At 42.2% G+C, this 20141-nt stretch overlaps 1 protein-coding gene across 3 annotated transcripts in view; it reads right to left on the bottom strand.

Annotated features, from left to right (window-relative positions):
• RALGAPA2 (Ral GTPase activating protein catalytic subunit alpha 2) overlaps nucleotides 1-20141 on the bottom strand; it is a 140549-nt gene that overhangs the window by 74149 nt on the left and 46259 nt on the right. For all 3 annotated transcript variants that reach the window (XR_008465735.1, XR_008465736.1, XM_054197043.1), the window contains exons 20-26: nucleotides 20027-20117; nucleotides 19685-19861; nucleotides 17324-17517; nucleotides 16727-16825; nucleotides 16308-16463; nucleotides 2147-2275; nucleotides 597-725 (exon numbers count right to left, since the gene is read on the bottom strand). Coding sequence is in view for 1 of the 3 variants with exons in the window: in XM_054197043.1 (XP_054053018.1) it covers nucleotides 597-725; nucleotides 2147-2275; nucleotides 16308-16463; nucleotides 16727-16825; nucleotides 17324-17517; nucleotides 19685-19861; nucleotides 20027-20117 (975 nt within the window). In the remaining 2 variants the exon portion in view is untranslated. The remainder of the gene's footprint in view (nucleotides 1-596; nucleotides 726-2146; nucleotides 2276-16307; nucleotides 16464-16726; nucleotides 16826-17323; nucleotides 17518-19684; nucleotides 19862-20026; nucleotides 20118-20141) is intronic.

Raw genomic sequence — 20141 nt, 5'->3', positions numbered from 1 at the left:
GGATGGTGTTTGTGATTTTTCCCCCCACCAAGAGCATTGCTCTTAGGGTCCTTAAAGTAGAAAGTTTCCCATCGAGCAAAACAATTCACGTCTCGGGGTGTCCCGCTGACATTGATTCTCAGGGAAAAACCATTCATGTAAGTTGATGGTTCTGTCTGAATGGGGAATTTTCTTAATAATACTGTAATACCAATAATGCGAAAAATATCTTCCCCTTATGTATACCCTACATCTCTTAAAGGACAAGCTAATACACACAAATACCACGAACGGACAGTTTAAATAATACCACCACCATCATCTAATGAATTGACTTGACGGGCATCCGGCTGGAAGACATCACAGTTGATCATACCCATTTCACTCTCCTTGAAAATAAAAATGTAATTTGCAGCATCTAAGCTTTGTTAATTTTATGGTGCGTGTTAAGCAAAGCAATGCTTATCAAATAAGAACATATAATGTGTGCAGCTGTGGGGTTTTGAGAAGGAGGACGGGGTTATTTATTTTTAAAAAGTGCATGGTAAAAATGAAGTGACTCTTTAGTAAAAATATGTTAGGTTACATAAGGATGTACTAAAAAGATGTGATTTTACCTTCACATCTGCTGTTCCTGCAATGATATCACCGGCTTCTGAAATGGGCCGCAAGAGTGGGATTTCTTGGTAGATATTTGGAAAGCAGACAAGAGAACCAAGGATGGTGTGAGCTTCTGAACGGGGAGCCTAATGAAAGAAAACAAAAAAACTTTTTTTCATAAAATTATGAAAGTGGCAGAAGCTACGAGGCTAGTGTCTGTCACCATAAATACCAGATGTGCTGTATTCACGATGCAACATTGCAAGTGTCCTGAAGAACATGTCCCCGTAGCTTTGCCTTCACAAGTACAGCAAAAGCAGCATTAAAGCTGCGACTTAAAGACACTTGTTTGCCTGTGCTTTTTGCTGCTGTGTTGCTCTTGCTCTTTTTTCTGAGGCCGAGCTTCTCCTCCAGCAGGGGACCTGGCCCCGCTCCTAAGCATATTCTACATTTTTAATACCTCCTCTGTCATTACACAATCCAGCTACCAGCAGTTTGGTGTCAATAAAAAATACGGACCAACCTAATGAAAAGCTGAGTGAGAGTTTTAAGCACTAATCTAGCACTGCTATTAGCTGATTGCGTGACACAAAGGACAGCACAATGCACTCAAAAACTGACTGTATACACCATAAAAATGCGTAGAGAGATTCCTACTTCAATAAAACCATCAAAAGCAACACGGCATGAGCTATAAATGCATTAAGTACTGCTACGTAATCTTGTGTAACGTTGAAAAATACAACGCACGCTAAGTTTTGCGCGCGTAGGAGAAACAGAAGGTGGTATTGGGTCTTGTTTCAACACCGAGTTTTCATTTCTTATTAGCACTTTAAGCTTTGGATCAATGATCAGGCTGATCAGTTTTTTCAGAGAGATGTCAGAAAATTAATGGCTGTAAACTCTTTGAGGGACAATGGAAAAAGCACGGCTAGGCTCACCCTTTCAGCCACGCTGAAATACGAGAGGGCTGCGTCCCTGTGCAGGGCCACCCGCTCAGCCGCACAAATGTCAAGAGCAGCGGTAAAAAGCACTTGGCCAAAACCGACAGAAAGGGCTCCCCCGAACCGGTGTTTCATGTACAACAAAGCTTTCCTGTTTTCCCCAGGACTGCCAGACCTTTACCCTTATTTTGGCACCACATCATTCATTTGCTGTTTTCCTTCTCCTTTGCTAATTTAATGGTTTAGAGCCACAGTTCTAGTAGTGCTGATATTTAGTAAGAAATTCTGTATTACCAGCAGAGTTCCGTATTTTCAATATTCGCTCACTGAGAAAAAGCTAAGGAGATTCTGAAATCCAAGGCCTGCTTTTAGCGCCCAGCCGTGCCGCGATATTAGCGGGGATATGCTTTCTCACACTTTGGCCTTTTGATGAAACACCTTCGCAATACCACTATGTCACCTTATCCCACAATTTCACACATCAGCTGCCATGGTATCTGCCCCAAGAGCCCCGGTTTCACATTGCACTAATGAGTCAACACCTGTTAGAGTGGAGACATCCGAACCTCGTTAGCAAGCGCGCGCTCTCGGGGGACGGGGGTGCTGGGCATTGCCATACTCACCTCCAGCGCGTCAGTGCTCAGAACCCTGGCCGCCGCCGTAATGAAGTCTCCGATCAGCATCGTAAAGCCAGGTAAGCCCAGGAAGAAAAACCAAGGTGGGCAGTGCTTTATGACAGTATTTAAGATATCCTGGAAGAGAAGTTACCTGTTTGAGAAGAAATAAGCAACAACAACAACAACAAAAAAAAGCCCAAAAGCAAAAGGGAGAGTTTGAGAAGATTGACCGTTGTAATTCACCAGTACCACACTGATCAAGGTGGTACTAATTCAGAGCCACGCCGCTCTATGTGTAACTGATCGTCACGTAACAACCACTACTTTCCGCTGCAGCTGCATTTAGTAGGAAAAGTGCACTTTGCTAATATTTGTACTCTTAAATTCCTGATTAAAAAAAAAAAAAAAAAAAAAAAACAACACAAAACCCACCCATGTCTCTTCATGTCTAAGCATAAAAGAAAAGTTCTCCTGTTAAATAAGACTTTGGATTCAAAACATTCAAACCATTAATCAATTTAAAATGAAGCATTACGCCACTCCAAATGAGGTATTTCCTAAAAATCACATTACTCAAAATTCGGTAGCCGTAAAAACATGAGATGACACAGATGACGGCTGCCTTTGCCCTGAAGGACCTCAAGGCAGTAACTGACAGCAGGTGGCTTACTACTGTTAGGCTGCTCCAGCACATAAGGGATTATTTTATATTTTTTTTAGCTATTCTGCCCTAGTTGAGAAATACAGCGGTGTCAAACGCAAGAAGTGATCCTGCACAGCACAGCAACACAGATAAATATATGCTAACTAGATTATTCTAAGTCACTCTCCTTCTAAATAATTAAGATAGCAAACATAGATAAGCCCTGGGGAAAAAAAAAAAAAAAAGTTTTTCTGAACTTTTGAAGGAACAGAGGGTTTTTTTTGTTTTTAGGAGTTGGCACTATATGCGACCACCAACCACAGCTTTGCTCTCATCATCCCCCTGTGACAGAGAACACATTTGAGACAAGCGTTTCAACTTTAATCCTTCCACGTTTCAATTCTTCACAGTCTCTCCAAATCACAGCAAAGTTCCTGTATTTGAGTTAAGATTTCCTTCCCACAAGGTTTCAGCAGGTTTAAAATTAGGTCCAAAATCTATATAATCCTTACCTGCAACATTATATTTGCTGAAGAATTAGAGAAAGCTATTTCTATATTGAGTAGAAAATTATTTTTCATCTCAATGGAATTTCAAAGAAAAGTTGCAAAGGAAAACCGCTTCCAATGCCCATCTTTACCGGTTTTGTGATGTGTTAAATAAGGCGTGAACTTAACATTTAGTCCCAGAATGTGTCCGTAGGCTCCATTTCTACCCGAGAAACTAAAAAAGTCAAACTCGTTTTCCTCTATGTGAAGAGATGCTTCAACTACCTTAGCATTTTCTCAAAGCACTGCTAAACACCTGGACAGAACCTGCTTAGTGTTCTGCTAAGTATTTACAGCAGTGACATCCTATGAAATAACCGTGTTATAGATTTTAAATCAATAATTTCGTTTTTAACATAGTAGCAGATAATGCTTTCACTTTCCTGAATAAGCTAAAATGCCACTCGAGTTAATGTTTAAACTAGTTTTAATCACTTCCTTTGATACATTTTAAAGTCAATATCAGTCAATGCAAACATTGAAAAAGAGGGAGCAGATGGATGCAGCGGCTCATAAAGTGGGCGGTAAACTCACGCTCCGAGCAGAACAAAAGACCCACCTTTTCATAATTAAGAGTCTGATTAATGCACCGGGCTCCTCACAACACAACGCACCTGTAATTACGAACAGAGCCAGGTACTGCAATGTGTTTGGTCTCTGAATAATTGGGCATCAAACTATAGAGCAGCAGATGGGAGTACACTCCTGTTGACATATGCCACAATAAAAGGGCCCGCGCTAACCTGGCCTGAAAGGTAACAGAACGTAGGAGGTACAAAGACCTGCTACAAACAACTGCGTTAACTCCTGTCCTCGCTCCATCAATCCCATCTGTTAAATACCACTGTAACGATCGTCTGGCTTCATCGACTCTTAGCTATGGTCACTGCATAGAACGCTTAGGAAATGAGGATAAAATAGAAATCGCAAAACCGTTACCTTCGATATATTAATACCTGAGCTTACAGCACGGCGTAACTAACACGACTTTAACAAATGCTGTGACAACACACGCTTTGCAAAAAGCTCTAACTATGTGGTTGCACAGATCTACTTGGTGTTCACGAGATGTACCACTACTAAAAAAAAACCTAAATTATTTTTCACAGTGAGAAACCTTTGAAGAAATTATTTGGAAAGGCTAAGGAAACAATCCTGAATTTTTGCTTTTTTGTTCTGTGGCTTCAGACTGATGAATTCACAGCACGGATCGTATGCTGCGGTAACCGAACACACACACAACTGTTAAAAGTTAACGATGTACAAGTGCCTAAGAGCCCAGAGAAAAATGTGTTCAGCCCAGCTTTCCATTAGCTTCCACTGCCATTTTTCATCTCGGGCATTTCAGTGGAAAGTTGTGATAGTCTGAGTGACTCCCGTTTAAATTAATCTGAGGCAGAGCGAGTTTACAGCATGGGCAGGAAAGAAACCCCACCCCAGGAAAGCGCTTACAGGTTGAAACTTCACAGTTTTTCCTCCCGTTTCCCAATTAGCACACTTTCACGCCCAATCCAGCTGACAGTAAAAGCGTGATTTCGCGCAGTAATTCAGTAGCATTGCGAGCTTATCAGAAGATTCAGGCTTATGAGAAAGCGACCAAGTGAGAACATATGTCCTATCAGCGATATTGCAAAAATCAGGTAATTCAAACAGAGGCAAGTTGTTTCCTTCCCTTCAAAGCACTGTTCTATAAATGTAAACTCTGTTCAGCAGCTTACAGCCTAGTAAATGAATCACTTTAATTGAATGCTATGTACACAGTAACTGGAAAAACACGAGCAATAAGAAAAACATATGGTGATGGCAATAGAAATTGGTTTACTCATTCTGTACAGTGTTGTTTCTTTACTTCTTTCATAATTGACCTTTAGAACGATAAACGTGTAAAATAATTTTGGTTTATTATGGCTCCAAACCTTTCAGCAATTACACAAAATGAAAATTTAAAAGGAAGTATTCATTCTGGAAGCATTTCCATTGTTTACATAATTGCACAGCTATAATTTAGCGTTCATGTTGTTAAAGAAATGTGAAAAAAAGGACCATTATGGACTATTTCAATTCAAAATGATGCTCTGCAGTGTTAAAAATGGGGAGGCGGGGAGAGAAGGGGACAATCACATGCATGTCCTTCTCAAATTCATTAACCCTATAAAAGGCATTACTATTTCAGTACAGTTTAATCTAGTAATCCAAATAATAAGGTCATAAACATCCACTGAGTAAGTGAAAAAAATTTATGCAAGTTCACTGAAAGGTCAATTACAAAAATATTCTTCACCTAATTTTTGTTCAAGCTTTTGCAGATTACAGGTGTAACCAAATAGCCTGCCATCTGCTTTCATCACGTTTCCAATTGTCCCTCAACAGGAACAACATGGATTTTTCACTTACAGTTCGCTCTGTTCTTCACTGAGAGACACCTCATTAGTGGCCGAAATTTACAGCGCAGGGAAGATTATTAATTTACGCAAGGCTTAAGTGGTAAATCCTTCATTTTCCTTTTTTTATTTTAAAGGAACAAACACTTCCATTTACTTATTCCAAGTTCTCCTGGCTAGCATTACATTTTAGGTAAGAGTTAACTTGTCAAAAATTAAGTTCCAGTAAAAATTGATGAAGTATTTTGACACCCTCAGAAAGCACAGGAGCAGCTTGTCAGAAAAAGCCATTTAAATCTAAATTCCCAAAAAGTTACATTTGCTAAAGTATCTTGTGACTGGAATGCAATAGGGAGAGATACCAAAAACCAGACTAACACTGCATTTGTAAAACACGGACAAGGTTATTCACAAGTGCTAAAAATGACAGATTACCGCTAAGTCGCCTGCTGGTAATTCCTCCTTCCCCTCGAAACTATATGAGAAAGCTCTCTCTTTTAAAGTCATATTAATAACACAAACCCCCGCCCCAAAGCCCTTGTGCTGACCGAGCGGTGCTCAGATGCCCTATGAACAGAGATCAGACAGACATAAGAAGCGAACAAAATTTTTAAAGTTTCTCCCCTTTTAGAGTATGTTTGATTATCTTCCCAACCTAGGGGGACTGTTGGGATTAAGAATACACTTCAAATTGGAAGAAATATTTTAAGTCCGTGCACGCCGAGAGGGAACTACCTGAACATCCGTTTGCTACGGGTACAGAGGTTCGGGTACCGAGAACACAGCTACTAGTCCGTGGCACTGCTTGAAATGTTGGGATGACGTTGTGTTGCCATATGGATTTCCCCCCAAAGCAGGACCGCTTCCAAGCCTCCGACTGTAAGAAGCCGAGGTGGCAGCACTGAAGCACCTGCAGAGCATGAGTTTAAGTGCTTAGGGGCAAGGCGGTTCTAGGGAAGGGACGGCGAGCACCCCTCTAAGAGGAGAGGTAAAGGAGGTCCCTGCAGCGCACAGCAGGAAGGCGGGCAGGCCCTCTACCTTAGGTGGCAATTAGCAGCACTCGTAACGCTTTTCCCTTTCACCTGCATGCTGTATCAGTTTTCAAAATGAAGGCAGGCATGCAGAGAAGAAGAGATTGTTCTGCACGTTTTTATTAGACCGTCCCCCAAAACGGCAAATACGTTAAACCTTGATTTGCTTAAAATAGCCACTCTCTGAATTTTTCCCGTAACCTTGCCTAAAAGATAACACCTAAGGAGGTGTTGCAAGGAGTTGAAGTAAAACATGTCTGAAGCAGAGAAGCACAATTGCACACAGAGGGAAAAGGATGGATCCTGAAGAGACAGCCCAGTTGAAATAAGCAGAGGGAAAGGGGGAAGTCAAGTAGATAGCTAAGGATAATGGATCATGGATGATCATAGAACCATAGGGTTGGAAGGGGCCTCTGGAGATCATCTAGTCCAACCCCCTGCCAGAGCAGGGTCACCCAGAGCAGGTGGCACAGGAACGCGTCCAGGTGGGTTTTGAATGTCTCCAGAGATGGAGACTCCACCACCTCTCTGGGCAGCCTGTGCCAGGGCTCTGCCACCCTCAGAGTAAAAAAGTTCCTTCTCGTGTTTAGGTGGAACTTCCTATGCTCAAGTTTGTGCCCATTACCTCTTGTCCTGTCACTGGACACCACTGAAAAGAGCCTGGCCCCATCCTCCTGACACCCACCCTTGAAGTATTTGTAAGTGTTGATAAGGTTTCCCCTCAGCCGTCTTTTTTCCAGACTGAAGATCCCTCAGCCTTTCTTCATAAGAGAGGTGTTCCAGTCCCCTCATCATCTTGGTAGCCCTTTGCTGCACCCTCTCCAGCAGTTCCCCATCCTTCTTGATCCGGGGAGCCCAGCACTGGACACAGTACTCCAGGTGCAGCCTCACCAGGGCAGAGCAGAGGGGGAGGATGACCTCCCTCGACCTGCTGGCCACACTCTTCTTGATGCACCCCAGGATGCCATTGGCCTTTTTGGCTGCAAGGGCACATTGCTGGCTCATGGTCATCCTGTTGTCCCCCAGGACTCCCAGGTCTCTTTCCACAGAGCTGCTCTCCAGCAGGTCAGCCCCCAACCTGGACTGGTGCATGGGGTTATTCCTCCCCAGGTGTAGCACCCTGCACTTGCCCTTATGGAATTTCATAAGGTTCCTCTTTGCCCAGATCTCCAGCCTGTCCGGGTCTCTCTGTATGGCGGCACAGCCTTCCGGTGTGTCAGCCACCTCCCCCAGCCTTGTGTCAACGGCAAGCTTGCTGAGGGTGCACTCTATCCCCTCATCCAGGTCATTGATGAACATATTGAAGAGGACTGGACCCAGTACTGACCCCTGGGGAACACCACTCGTCACTGACCTCCAATCAGTGATGATGAAACAAACAGCGTTGCATCGCAAAGGCACATTAAACAAAGAAATTGGCTTCGGGAGATCCCAAAGCTACAAGGATGACTGGAGAGGTGGAAAAGAAAGGTGCAAGCAAAATGGAAGGAAGAGAGACGTTGCCTCTATTTCAAAAACTCCATTTCTATTCTGGACAGAGTTCAGAAAATCCTCACAAAGGAGCTTACAAGCAGCAGGCACTCCAGCAAGATACTGCTGGGAATACAGAAGAGACAGACAGAACGACGACTACGAAACAGTAGTTTGCGTGGGATGGAAGCAATTTAGAAAGAGCAAAAGTATTAAAAAAAAAGAAAAAAAAAAGAACAAAACTACCAAAATTGTTCCAGAACACACAGCTACTACAGCTGGCACTTCCTGCTTATTCCTTTCTTCCAGTCAATCCTCGCAGCTATTTTTCTTCAACACTTCCAATTTATCCTACTATGAGCGCGCAGAGGGGTAATGCAGGATTTCCTGTGAGACCCTGGCATTTGTATTTTTGTCGCTACAGAAAACGCGCTGTCTGTTAACACTTATTTTCAAGCCCTCATAAAGCACATAATGGGGGCACAGGCAAATTTTCTACAGAAAGTGAGATACAGCGGACACTAAAAGAGGGAGAAAAATCATAGTAGCCACTGGAAGAGTCACAAGAAACTAAAATACGGGCATCTAAGCCTTAATAGACTATATTATGATTATTTTCTTTTAAACGGCAGCCTGGAAAGGAATCTAAAATGCGTTTCTAAATGCCGTACAACTAAGGGTCCTCACGTGCAACATTATCAGGCAGAAATCCGGGCAAGTAGTACTTATTCCACAGCATACAAAAGCAAAGCTGCTCATTTATTGCACCTTTAGAAGACAATGCTCTACCTGGCTAATACGTGTCCCAGTGAAGAGCACCAATGGCTGAGCAGTCTAGAAGTTGTACACCGCTCCTCACTGTTGAGTAAGAACTTAACAGAAACATATAAAAGCTCACAAGTACTTTTAAAAAAAAAAAAAAAACCAAAACCCAAATAACTTCAGATCAATGTTAATACAAATAGGTAATTAATGTGGCTTCTCCGGTAGCAACGCTACTAAAAAATGCTTCACGTTATAAATTATCCATCTCTCATACAAACGGCTATAGTCAGTGTTTCTACATGAGCTGACTACATAACGGGTGTAGCTTCCCTTCCGTAATTAGCAACAGTATATTTTAAACAAATTAAGCGGCTTACAGATAAGCATAACGCACATTAGTATACTGCCGCCTTTACCGACAGATTATTTCATCTGAGTCATCCTTTTACTACTAAAAGGAGCCAAGCTAAAAACATAGCTGTTAACTTCTCTGCCTACAGCTGGGCTGCGTTCTGCAGGCAGGCCAGTCTGCATGTGCTGAAATTTAATCACCGAGGACATCTGTCAACTCATTTGGATCTGGGCTTTCCTTTTTTTTTTTTTTTTTTTTTTCCTCCTCTTCCATATTTAAAGCTTGTTCTGCCCTTAACATCACTAAACTAAAAAAGCCATCAGCACGGTCTCTTTCCTTGTCTATCAGCTGTCCTTTCCACTGAGAATTTCTGAAGTCTTTGTATTACGTTCCTTAATATTTCCTCTCATATGTAAGCACTCTATTCCAAAGATACTCTGGCAAGCCAGTATAATTGTACATTTATTAAACTTCTGTGTTAAAAGGCACTTCAAAAGTCAGCAATATAACTAACCTGGTAGCTCACTTTTCAGATAACCTCAGACTACTGGGGAAAAACCACGGCGACACGTGTTGTCCAATAGGTTGGTCCAACTGATGCTAAAGCCCTGGTAGTAGGGCAAGACTTTCTATAAAAAAAAAAAAAGACACTAAACAGCTGGGGGTTTGAAACTTGAAAAACACTGAAAACCTGCCTCTTCTTTCACAGCATAACTACAGGGTAAGGACCTAACTTGCGCTGCATTCTGGGGTGCAAATTTAGACAGAAATAAGACAGCGTCACAAAAATCCACCAAAGTTTTAGGGAAAAAAACCCAGCAATAATCTAGAAGGACTATTTAAGTACCAGAAGTACCAGAACTGAGGAATCAGAATTATTTGAAGACTGGCTTTTCTGAGAAGAGGGATGAATAGTGTCAGTACCATTTTGGAATTGTGTTTTGGTACTTTTGTTCTTCAGCAAAACCAAGGAAGCTATGAAGCAAGGAGATGCTTACGTGCTTTGCAAATTCATGAAGCAAAAACTACTGCTACAGTAATCAACCAGTGGCAATAATAAAATACCTATCCTTTCCCAGTTCAGGTACTTGTAAAATTTGTGGATTGCGGTATTAGACTTTGGTTTAATTTAAAAAAGTATATTTATTGTCCGAATCAACAGGCATGCATCGTTGCAATCACTGTAATAGGGGTTTTTCAACGATCAGCCTCACTTAGCAGCATAAGGCACCTATTCCTACCCAGACTGCAACAGGCTAACCCATGGCATCTCCTAAAAAAAAAAAAAAAAAAAAAAAAACCAAAACCAAACCACAAAAAAACCCAACACACCCCCCAAGAACGTTTCAGGATTTTCTGTAATCTAGATGAGGAATTGGAGCAACCGTAGGTGAACTACCTCCACGAAACCACGGCGTGGTAGCGAATGTCCAAATTCACTTTCCTTTACACTGGAAGGTCAGGGTGGGGAGGGGGTGAGCCTCAGTGAACTTCATTCATTAAAAACCACAGGGAAAAAAAAAAAAAAAATCCAGGCTCACTATCGCAGCATCAGAATACAGCGTCGGTCCACTGAATTGAGCGGTAGAGGAGGAGGATCATCAACCCGCAGACGGTCACTCGCCCCTTGACCTCAGGCCCCTTTGCAAGCTGGAAGTAATTACAACGCCAGACTGCGACTCGCTCTGCGACTGCCGTTTACGCAATGGCTTCTCCCACCTGAAAAGGTGATGCAATTGTTGCAGAGAACCGTTCGCTTCTTCCTACAGGGATGTTTGTTGTTAGGCGCTTCCACATGGACAAATTAGATGCAGCTCATTACCTCACTATCTCCTTCCTCATCTGCTAAGCTAATTGCTACATCTTGAACTCAGAATGCCATGGGAGCTTTCTATAAAATATAACCCTACATTGCTCTTTTATATACCCCATGGGACAAGCCTGCAAAGTTAGGTCGCACTTGCCAGGAATAATATTGCATTTATTTCTAACCCTATTCAAAAATGTATTATTTTGTCTTTCTATCAACGCTAAAACCTACACAATACAGCAGAAGTTTTGTATACTCATATCTTTAAGGGAGGAGTGGAAAGAGACATGTATTTCCGAAAGAAACATTTCTGATGCTAACTGAAACATTGAAAAATCACATTCCGGTCAAAGAGGTTTCCGACAGTACTATTTTAAAATTACGTATCCTCTTAAAAAGCTCTTCTAAAGTCGCCACTGTGATTTCCTGGAGTTGGTCTACCTTTCTGTTGCTTTCCCCCATAAATTCTAAAGTTGCACTGGTCACAGGACACTGGTCAGAAGGAAAATTCCCCCATGAGAAACACCCCCTCTCCTAACTCCTGTTAATGTTGCTTAAGAGTGAGAAATCTATGCTTGTGCTTAGCACATAAAAACAACGTGTGCTAAAAAAAAAAAAAAAGCCCTGCCCCAAAGTTTATTTTGGCATGCAATAACTCCAATCCTAGAAACTACAGGAGGCTGGCAGGATTTTGCAGCGTTACGAAGAACAAGGATCCATGTTCCGGTGATCCTTGTGCCCCATGATATCACACCCTCTTTTATATGAAGTTTATCAGGTAACAGCACATACTCAAAATCACTGAGAAGTGGAAAAAAAAAATAAATAATAATAAACAAAAATCACAAAATCAATACTGGTATTGTGTCCCACTCATTGTACATCACCCTGTTTCTTAGAGGAAGCTGTGAGACCCAGTGATAGCTTCACAACGCACACTTTACGCTTTGCTACCCTTTGCACCCGCCAGAGGAGGTACTTCTGCCTCGTACAGCGCATTCCTGCATTTGTAGTTACCCTCAGCATCCCAATTGTCCCACTAGTCTCAACACCCGTCAAGCACCTTGGCGCTAATCGTACTGGGAATACAGAAATAGGTGTAAGGACCGTGCTTCGTACCAACGCATCGCATGAGAATCCAAGCTCCAAAGCACCATGAGTTAACACCTCAACCAGTCTCCTACTTAAGGAAAGCAAAACTGGAAGGACAGTAACGTAAGAAAAAAACTTGTGGTCGAGTGTGCCACCAAGAGGCAAAAAAAGCAAAACCGAGCGAGGCAAGGAAGAACAAAAGAGCGGCATCAGTGCGCAAGTTATCTGGGAAATCCTGGAATGATGCGCAATGTGGAGTCTGACATCACTACATAGTCTTCATCTCTTCATCATCTTCATCTTCTTTAACTCCTGGATTGTAACTCTGCCCAAGCACTGAAATCCAAGGTCCACAGCCGCAAGAAGCTTAGAAATCTGTGGAACCGTTAACAACACCAAAACGCAATAAACAGGGTAAAAACCAGCTCAACAACAACCAATTCCACGTTTTAAAAATCTCCCAGTTTCTATAGAGAAAACAGTTCTCCAGGCAGCAGTCAGATTTCGAAAAATGGAGCACCCCTTAGCTTCAAAAAAAGGAACTGCCAACAGCTGAACACCTCTGGCATGACAAACTTGGCCGTTTCATGGAAACGTGTAGATGAAAACAGCTTAAGTGTCTTAAAATTACTGATATTTTCTGCCCCTAAGGCCCTGTGTCGGCAGTGGCTGCTATAAAGATTTGTCTTTGTTTATCCAAATATAAAAGTGATGATCTTTTTAAAAATCTGGTCTACATCGGGCTTTAAAGCTTCTTGAATTGTGTGTTTTATGTGAGCGGATTTGATGCTGTGTGGTTTTTAAAATTCAGGGGGTCTCATCATCGCGGGTGTTACCACACAGTCTTTTTTTTTGTAGGGGAATGAATTTACTGCGTACACCCAGTAGTGTTAAACCGTCTGAAATCTGCATAGATTAATGAAATGAAAGAGTGACGAGAGTAACATATTGAGAGTGGCAAAAAGAGGAGTTCCACTTTTATTTTTCCCCATTTGTGCTTTACAAATGGCAGACGCTTGTGGGGTTTTTTTCTAGGTTTCAGCAGCAGCCGGAACTCTTGGGTTTTTCCAGAAGAAAACCCTTTCCTTTCTATTCCTTCTCCCCCCTGGCCCCCATTACCTACTTAAAAGGAAGATTTTCCAAACGCTCCAACTTTTCAGGAGGAGAACTGAGATTCAGAGGGCGAGAGCCTGGTAACAATTAATTATTTCTCTCTTTCATCTCAGATAGGACCAAACCTGTGCAAGACTCTTCCTGTTGACTTACTAAGGGCACCAGACACAACTCTCAGAAGAAGCAGAAGTGACCACGACAGGATTTACGAAGGGGTCTGTGTGCCCTCTGCTGGAATCCACAGCACAGCTCTAGCCACTGCTTTCATTAGACTGTTTCTTTTAAGGAAGAAAACCCACTCCTGTAGCTATAAAAACATGGAAATGTTTTTAGATACCCTTTAGGGAAAATAAAGAATATTTCTTACAGTTTTTATGGGTGTTTAGCTGTTTCTGAGGCCCAACAATCTTCTTACATCTGGACAGATTAAGTCTTTTATTCATCTCCTACTGAATACTTCAATAAATTAGGCCAACCCAGGACACAGGAATGTAGGAACAATATTTATTCACAGGAAGAGAATGTTTTGGTAGCACCTCTTGGTTACAGTAAGATAACCTTCTGTCTCACTTCTCCCTTCAGTCCACTTTGCACCAGTTACAAAGAGCTGGTATGACAGTTTTAAACATCCCCTGAAGGACTAATCTTGAAGGGGAAGAGTCTGGAGAGGACAACATTAATTCTAATTTTAGAGAATGTCCTTGCAATCAATGGCGCACGGCATTCCAAAGGGCATGTTGAGAGCAGCCGCTGCTTATAAACCGACATAAAGCTCTTCGCATCCCCTCCTTTGCCTAAGATCGCGTCTAGCATTTTACCTCACGATAGAAGGTAAAAACATAGAATCATAGAATTGCTGAGGTTGGAAGGGACCTTTAAGATCATCGAGTCCAACCTTTAGCCTACCCTGACAAGAGCCACTTCTAAACCATGTCCCTAAGTGCCCCATCTACCCTTTTTTTAAACACCTCCAGGGATGGTGAATCCACCACCTCCCTGGGCAGCCTATTCCAATGTTTAATAACCCTTTCAGTGAAAAAATGTTTCCTAATATCTAATCTAAACCTCCCCTGACATAACTTGAACCCGTTTCCCCTCGTCCTATCACTTGTCACCAGGGAGAAGAGGTCAGCCCCCATCTCTCTACAACCTCCTTTCAGGTAGCTGTAGAGGGTGATAAGGTCTCCCCTCAGCCTCCTCTTCTCCAGGCTAAACAACCCCAGCTCCCTCAGTCGTTCTTCATAAGGTTTGTCCTCCAGACCCCTCACCAGCTTTGTAGCCCTTCTCTGGACACGCTCCAGCACCTCAATGTCCCTCTTGTAGCGAGGGGCCCAAAACTGAACGCAGTACTCGAGGTGGGGCCTCACCAGTGCCGAGTACAGGGGGATGATCACTTCCCTGGACCGGCTCACCACACTATTCCTGATACAGGCTAGGATGCTGTTGGCCTTCTTGGCCACCTGGGCACACTGCTGGCTCATATTCAGCCGTCTGTCAACCAACACCCCCAGGTCCTTTTCTGTCAAGCTGCTTTCGAGCCACTCTGCCCCCATCCTGTAGCGCTGCATGGGGTTGTTGTGTCCCAAGTGCAGGACCCGGCACTTGGCCTTGTTGAACCTCGTACCATTGGTCTCAGCCCATCGGTCCAGCCTGTCCAGATCCCTCTGCAGAGCCAACCTACCCTCAAGCAGATCAACACGCCCGCCCAGTTTAGTGTCATCTGCGAACTTACTGAGGGTGCATTCGATCCCTTCATCCAGATCATTGATAAAGATATTAAAGAGAACCAGCCCCAGCACCGAGCCCTGGGGGACACCACTTGTGACTGGACACCAACTGGATTTAACTCCATTTACCACCACTCTCTGGGCACGGCCATCCAGCCAGTTTTTTACCCAGCGAAGAGTACACCTGTCCAGGCCATGAGCAGCCAGTTTCTCCAGGAGAATGCTGTGGGAAACAGTGTCAAAAGCTTTGCAAAAATCCAAGTAGATAACATCCACAGCTTTTCCCTCATCCACTAAGTGGGTCACCTTATCATAGAAGGATATTAGGTTTGATAGGCATGACCTGCCCTTCACAAACCCATGCTGACTGGGCCTGATCACCCTGTTCTCCTGCATGTGCCGTGTAATGGCACTGAGGAGGATCTGTTCCATGACCTTCCCAGGCACCGAGGTCAGACTGACTGGCCTGTAGTTCCCCGGATCCTCCTTCCGGCCCTTCTTGTGGATGGGTGTCACATTTGCTAACCTCCAGTCAGCTGGGACCTCCCCGGTTGTCCAGGACTGCTCATAAATGATACCAAGTGGCCTGGCGAGCACCTCCGCCAGCTCTTTCAATACCCTTGGGTGGATCCCATCCGGCCCCATAGATTTGTGCACCTCGTACATCTGTAACATGAGCTGGGAGTAACGTGGAGAACAGACCAACTCCAGCGGCGGCTCTGGAAGCACCAACTTCACAGCATCACAGTTGGTACGGAACACAGTAGGGGCGCGGGGCACACGAGGCTTCTGCTTTGGCAGAACCAAAGTTTAAACACACTGGTCAAACACACAGTCCAGCTCAAGACTTAATATCAACTGAGCGTTCAAATGTTTTTCACGTGACCAGCTCGACGCAGCTACTAACCATGCAACACGGATGGGCAGAAACTCATCGCAGGCCATCCCTCAGAAACGTCAGGAAAACAAGAAAGAAACAGCAACAAGTGTCTGTGATGCAGTTGTGACAGTAAGTCACAAGTAAGTAGTAGTTGTTTAAAAATTTCTAACTGGGAGGGCAATGAGAAAGTTAGGACTGCATAATCTAAAGAGAGGGGCAGACTAGGCTACACAGAATAATTTCACGGAACAACTGTTGCAAAACACTGCTTCAGGTCTTCAAATGCAAAAATACAGGTATTCCCATCAGCACACAGTAATGCTGTGTGAATTTTTTTATCAAGTAAAGCTTGTACCTGGTCTTCACTTGTTAAGCCAAGGTGCATCACAAAATAAAAATGAACCAGGAAATCAGAATTTGGCAGAACGTCTTGACGCCTAGTCATCATAGCGCAGATCAGCCTGTACGCCTGAAGTTTGCCTTCCTTATATTCATTTGGCAGGGTGGTTGCCTGGAAAGAGTAAAAAACCTTGTATTATTATTTTTTTTTCCTAGTAGCCAGCTAACACAAAACGGCATCTTCAGCAGATTTTACAGAAAACAAACCTGTTTCGTGTATCTATTAAAACAGATTTGGGTCCAAATAGCCTTTGGAAGATATTCATCTTCTTCGCCAGCAGTGATCATAAAAATTAAAAATAAACTACACACACACAAGTTCAGTGCTGATATAGAAGAAAATACTAATGTGGGAAAATTTTACAAATAGCTTACCTTGAACAACCACGATGCAAATATTCTGAGAGGAGGAATTAAGACAGGAGGAGAAGGAGTAGACTGATTGTCCACACTTATAGCAAGGTTGTCCCGTATCTGATGTTTTTAAAAGAAGTGAGTTAATAAAACTGATAGCTTACTTTATTAATGCTCTTTATTTCACGTTATTTCTTTTTTATTTTATTTGATTTACTCGAAATGCACTACATCCTGCAGTATACGGAGTTCCTACTTAAGCCAAAACTACCAGGAAAGCTTGTTCTACAGCGCTTCCCCCCAGCCTAAGCAAATATTATGCATTTTAGATCATACCATGGGCTTTTACACCAAATACCAACGTTTGCACCATTCTATTCTACACCTCTGCTATACCTTTGCTACTGTTTCCTCCCCCCATTTAAATTAACTAATCTAAATTCTCTTGTCATTGAACAGGAACACTCTCTAGTAGAAATGGAACAAGGTTATCTTTGTGACAGAATCCTCCAAATCTCATGCTTATATTCCAGATGCTAATACTAAATCAAATTTAATAATAATTTTTACAACAAAAGAAAAATCATTCTCATTAGATGTCAGCATCATACACAGTACCTTTGCAAGTTTATACCACAACTCGTAAAGATACCCAAAAACTTTTGCATGGATTTTAGGTGACTTTATGTTGTTCACATCTCCAAGAATTCCCAAGATCCTCCTCCATAACACAGCAGCAGAATCAGGGTGCCAACCAATAAGGCTTCCACCAGCAATTATACTGCAGTCATCAGCAAGGAATTCGCTACTGTCTGTAAAATTCAAAAAGTTCCATTTCCATGAATTAGAAACGTAGCGTACGGTATAAATTTGGTCAGTAAAATAGGAACGTTACTCTTCCGACCATCTTCCGTCTCAAAACTATTCTCTCCCACCAAATCATCTCTCTCTTTTTCATTGCTCAAGCTAGCACATGATTCAAAGAAAAACAAATGGCAGAAAACGTAGGGTAAAGGGTTTCCACATAGAGATGACACAGCTATAGATCAGTTTTATATCAGAGAGACTGCCCCCACTCAAGGCTTGCTTTTTTTTTTTTTTTTAGCAGGGAGGCAAATGCAGTTCAACGGAACATTCACGTACTCAGAGATTTATTCAATCAATAACTGTTTTTTACAGGTAATATTTCTATTGCTAAGAGTCCTTTCTTTTTTGAGATCTCACGGTATAAAATGACCCGGAAATGGAACTGAACAAAGAAACTACAGAGTATGCACTACTAGCGATAAAGAATAGGCTCAGGCGTTATCATTTCAGACAGAAGCAGTTCCTGAGGCAGCAGTATGCAAACTGAGAAGGAAAGCAGGGGTTTGTGAAGACTCTCGGGATAATGGAATTCATATGCTTAAACAAGTAAAAGAAAATTTCCATATCGAAGTGCAAATATTAATGACAAGAGCTGGTCCGTTATCTTCTATCAGGCCAGGAAAAGCTGCGTAGCGGCCTGTCTGCAGGCAGAACCAGACCCACGGTCCAGCGCGGCACCCTGCACTGCTCCGCAGCCAGCGTTCCGAGGGACGCTGCAGGAAACCCCTACACAGGCAGAGGCAAGTCACTTGTGTCCTCCCAGAACCCAAAGAAGGTTAGCAAAATAAAGGCCATTTTAGATGGTTTTATGTTTGCTTGATTTTTTTTAAAAAAAAAAAAAAAGCTTTGGGGATATTTTTTTTTCTTTTTGTCTTTTTTTTTTTGGTTTTGTTTGTTGTACCATTATGAATTCCCGAAGTGTTAAGACAGATGTTATTTATTAGGCACGTTAGAATGATCTTCAGCAGATCTGTCGTCAGAGAAATCGCACCTATGCTGTTCAGTGGTGGCATCACAGTATTTTTTTGCCTTACACCATAGAGGCTTGCACAACAAAACCAAGTTTTGCGACTTGGGTGAGAACCAGAAATGCAGTAAGGGCACACTGGCTCTGTTGGGCAATTATACATTTGTTCCCCCATTTTTTGGTTTTAGTCTATGCTACCTATCAGGTTATTTTATGTAATTCGCTCTCTTTGTACACCCAAAGGAGCAATGCCTTGCATCACAGACATAAAGAAAGCAAAGAATTTATCATAGGTACCAATCCTTACCATTTCCTGTATGACATGCTACCTTTTGTACAATGGCAGTCTGAACGGTTGAAGGAGGTGTACTCGTTCATTAAATTATAGATATTTCAAAGAAAAAGTGAGTATGAAAAAAATATCCTTGAAACTAGCTATCTGCTAGCAAAACCACCCTGTGAGATAGTTTCATATGTTACCGCATTAAGTTATTGAAGTAACATCTCTAACTCACGCTATTAGATGGGAAAGTACGTTCACAAATTGCAAAGAATCAAAATATTTCAATAAATAATCATGAGCATTGTACATGTTAAAGATACTATAAGTAAAATGAAAAGGTAAAGGACTTTTACTTCCAAATTAACTCTTCTGAGAATGCCACTTAGCACATCCTACTGGAGTGTAGGACATTGTGTACTTTGAACTATAAATAAGGAACGTAACAGGATCAAGATGAGAGAAGTTATTGTGAATTAACCACTTATTTCCTATAGTAAGGAATTTCTTTAGACCATTCTGCTATGAAATAAACCCTATTAACTCAAAATATAAATTAATTATTTGACTTGAACACTGGGGCGGGCTAAGAGAGCACAAGTGATCAGCTACCACACCTCAGCTGGTCAGTGGTAATTTGACACAGTAAGCAACCCAATTATTTTCAACAGCGTGATTATTCTCTGGATCACAAGCCATTGGCAACAGGGCCAGCTTCAGTCCGATTATCCAAATCCCTTAAACTCACTTTTTGAATGAACATTATGAAACTTGGTGATATATGCCAAACAAAACCTACTTTTTACAAGCAAACTGACCTGTATAAACTCCTTAAATAGTAAATACATTTTCTGGACTATGGTACCTGTTAAATTTGCAGTATCTGAAGGACTAAGCTGAAGCCAGCGAGGTGCATCAGGATCTACACAAACATCTGCTGATGCATTAACTTCATGGTCTTCTTCAGAAGGTTGCCAGGGGATGAGTGCGATCTCTACTTCATTATTATAGCCAATCGATGTGTCACTGCTAACGCTTTCACCTAAAGTGAGAAGGGGATTAATAAAGGTCACAGAGCCTGTTCTTTAAAGGCTACATTAGCAAAGAATGATGAGAAAAGCATCTAATATATCTGTAACAAGACCAAATTACGACACCGAGTTCAATTGCTACACTTAAGAAAAATACTGTGTTTCTTGGGACTCACTTTTTTCTCTCTCTCTATAATTTCCATGTGATTGCTGCAAATCTGCTTTCAGATCTAATTCAGCTGTACTACTGCTTCTTCGTACCAGTACCTTCAGAGAAAAAAAAATAAAAAT

The sequence above is a fragment of the Rissa tridactyla genome, chromosome 3 (assembly GCF_028500815.1).
Source record: "Rissa tridactyla isolate bRisTri1 chromosome 3, bRisTri1.patW.cur.20221130, whole genome shotgun sequence".
Classification (NCBI taxonomy): domain Eukaryota; kingdom Metazoa; phylum Chordata; class Aves; order Charadriiformes; family Laridae; genus Rissa; species Rissa tridactyla.
Note: the sequence above shows the minus strand (reverse complement) of the source record. Positions and strands in the feature narration are given on the sequence as shown.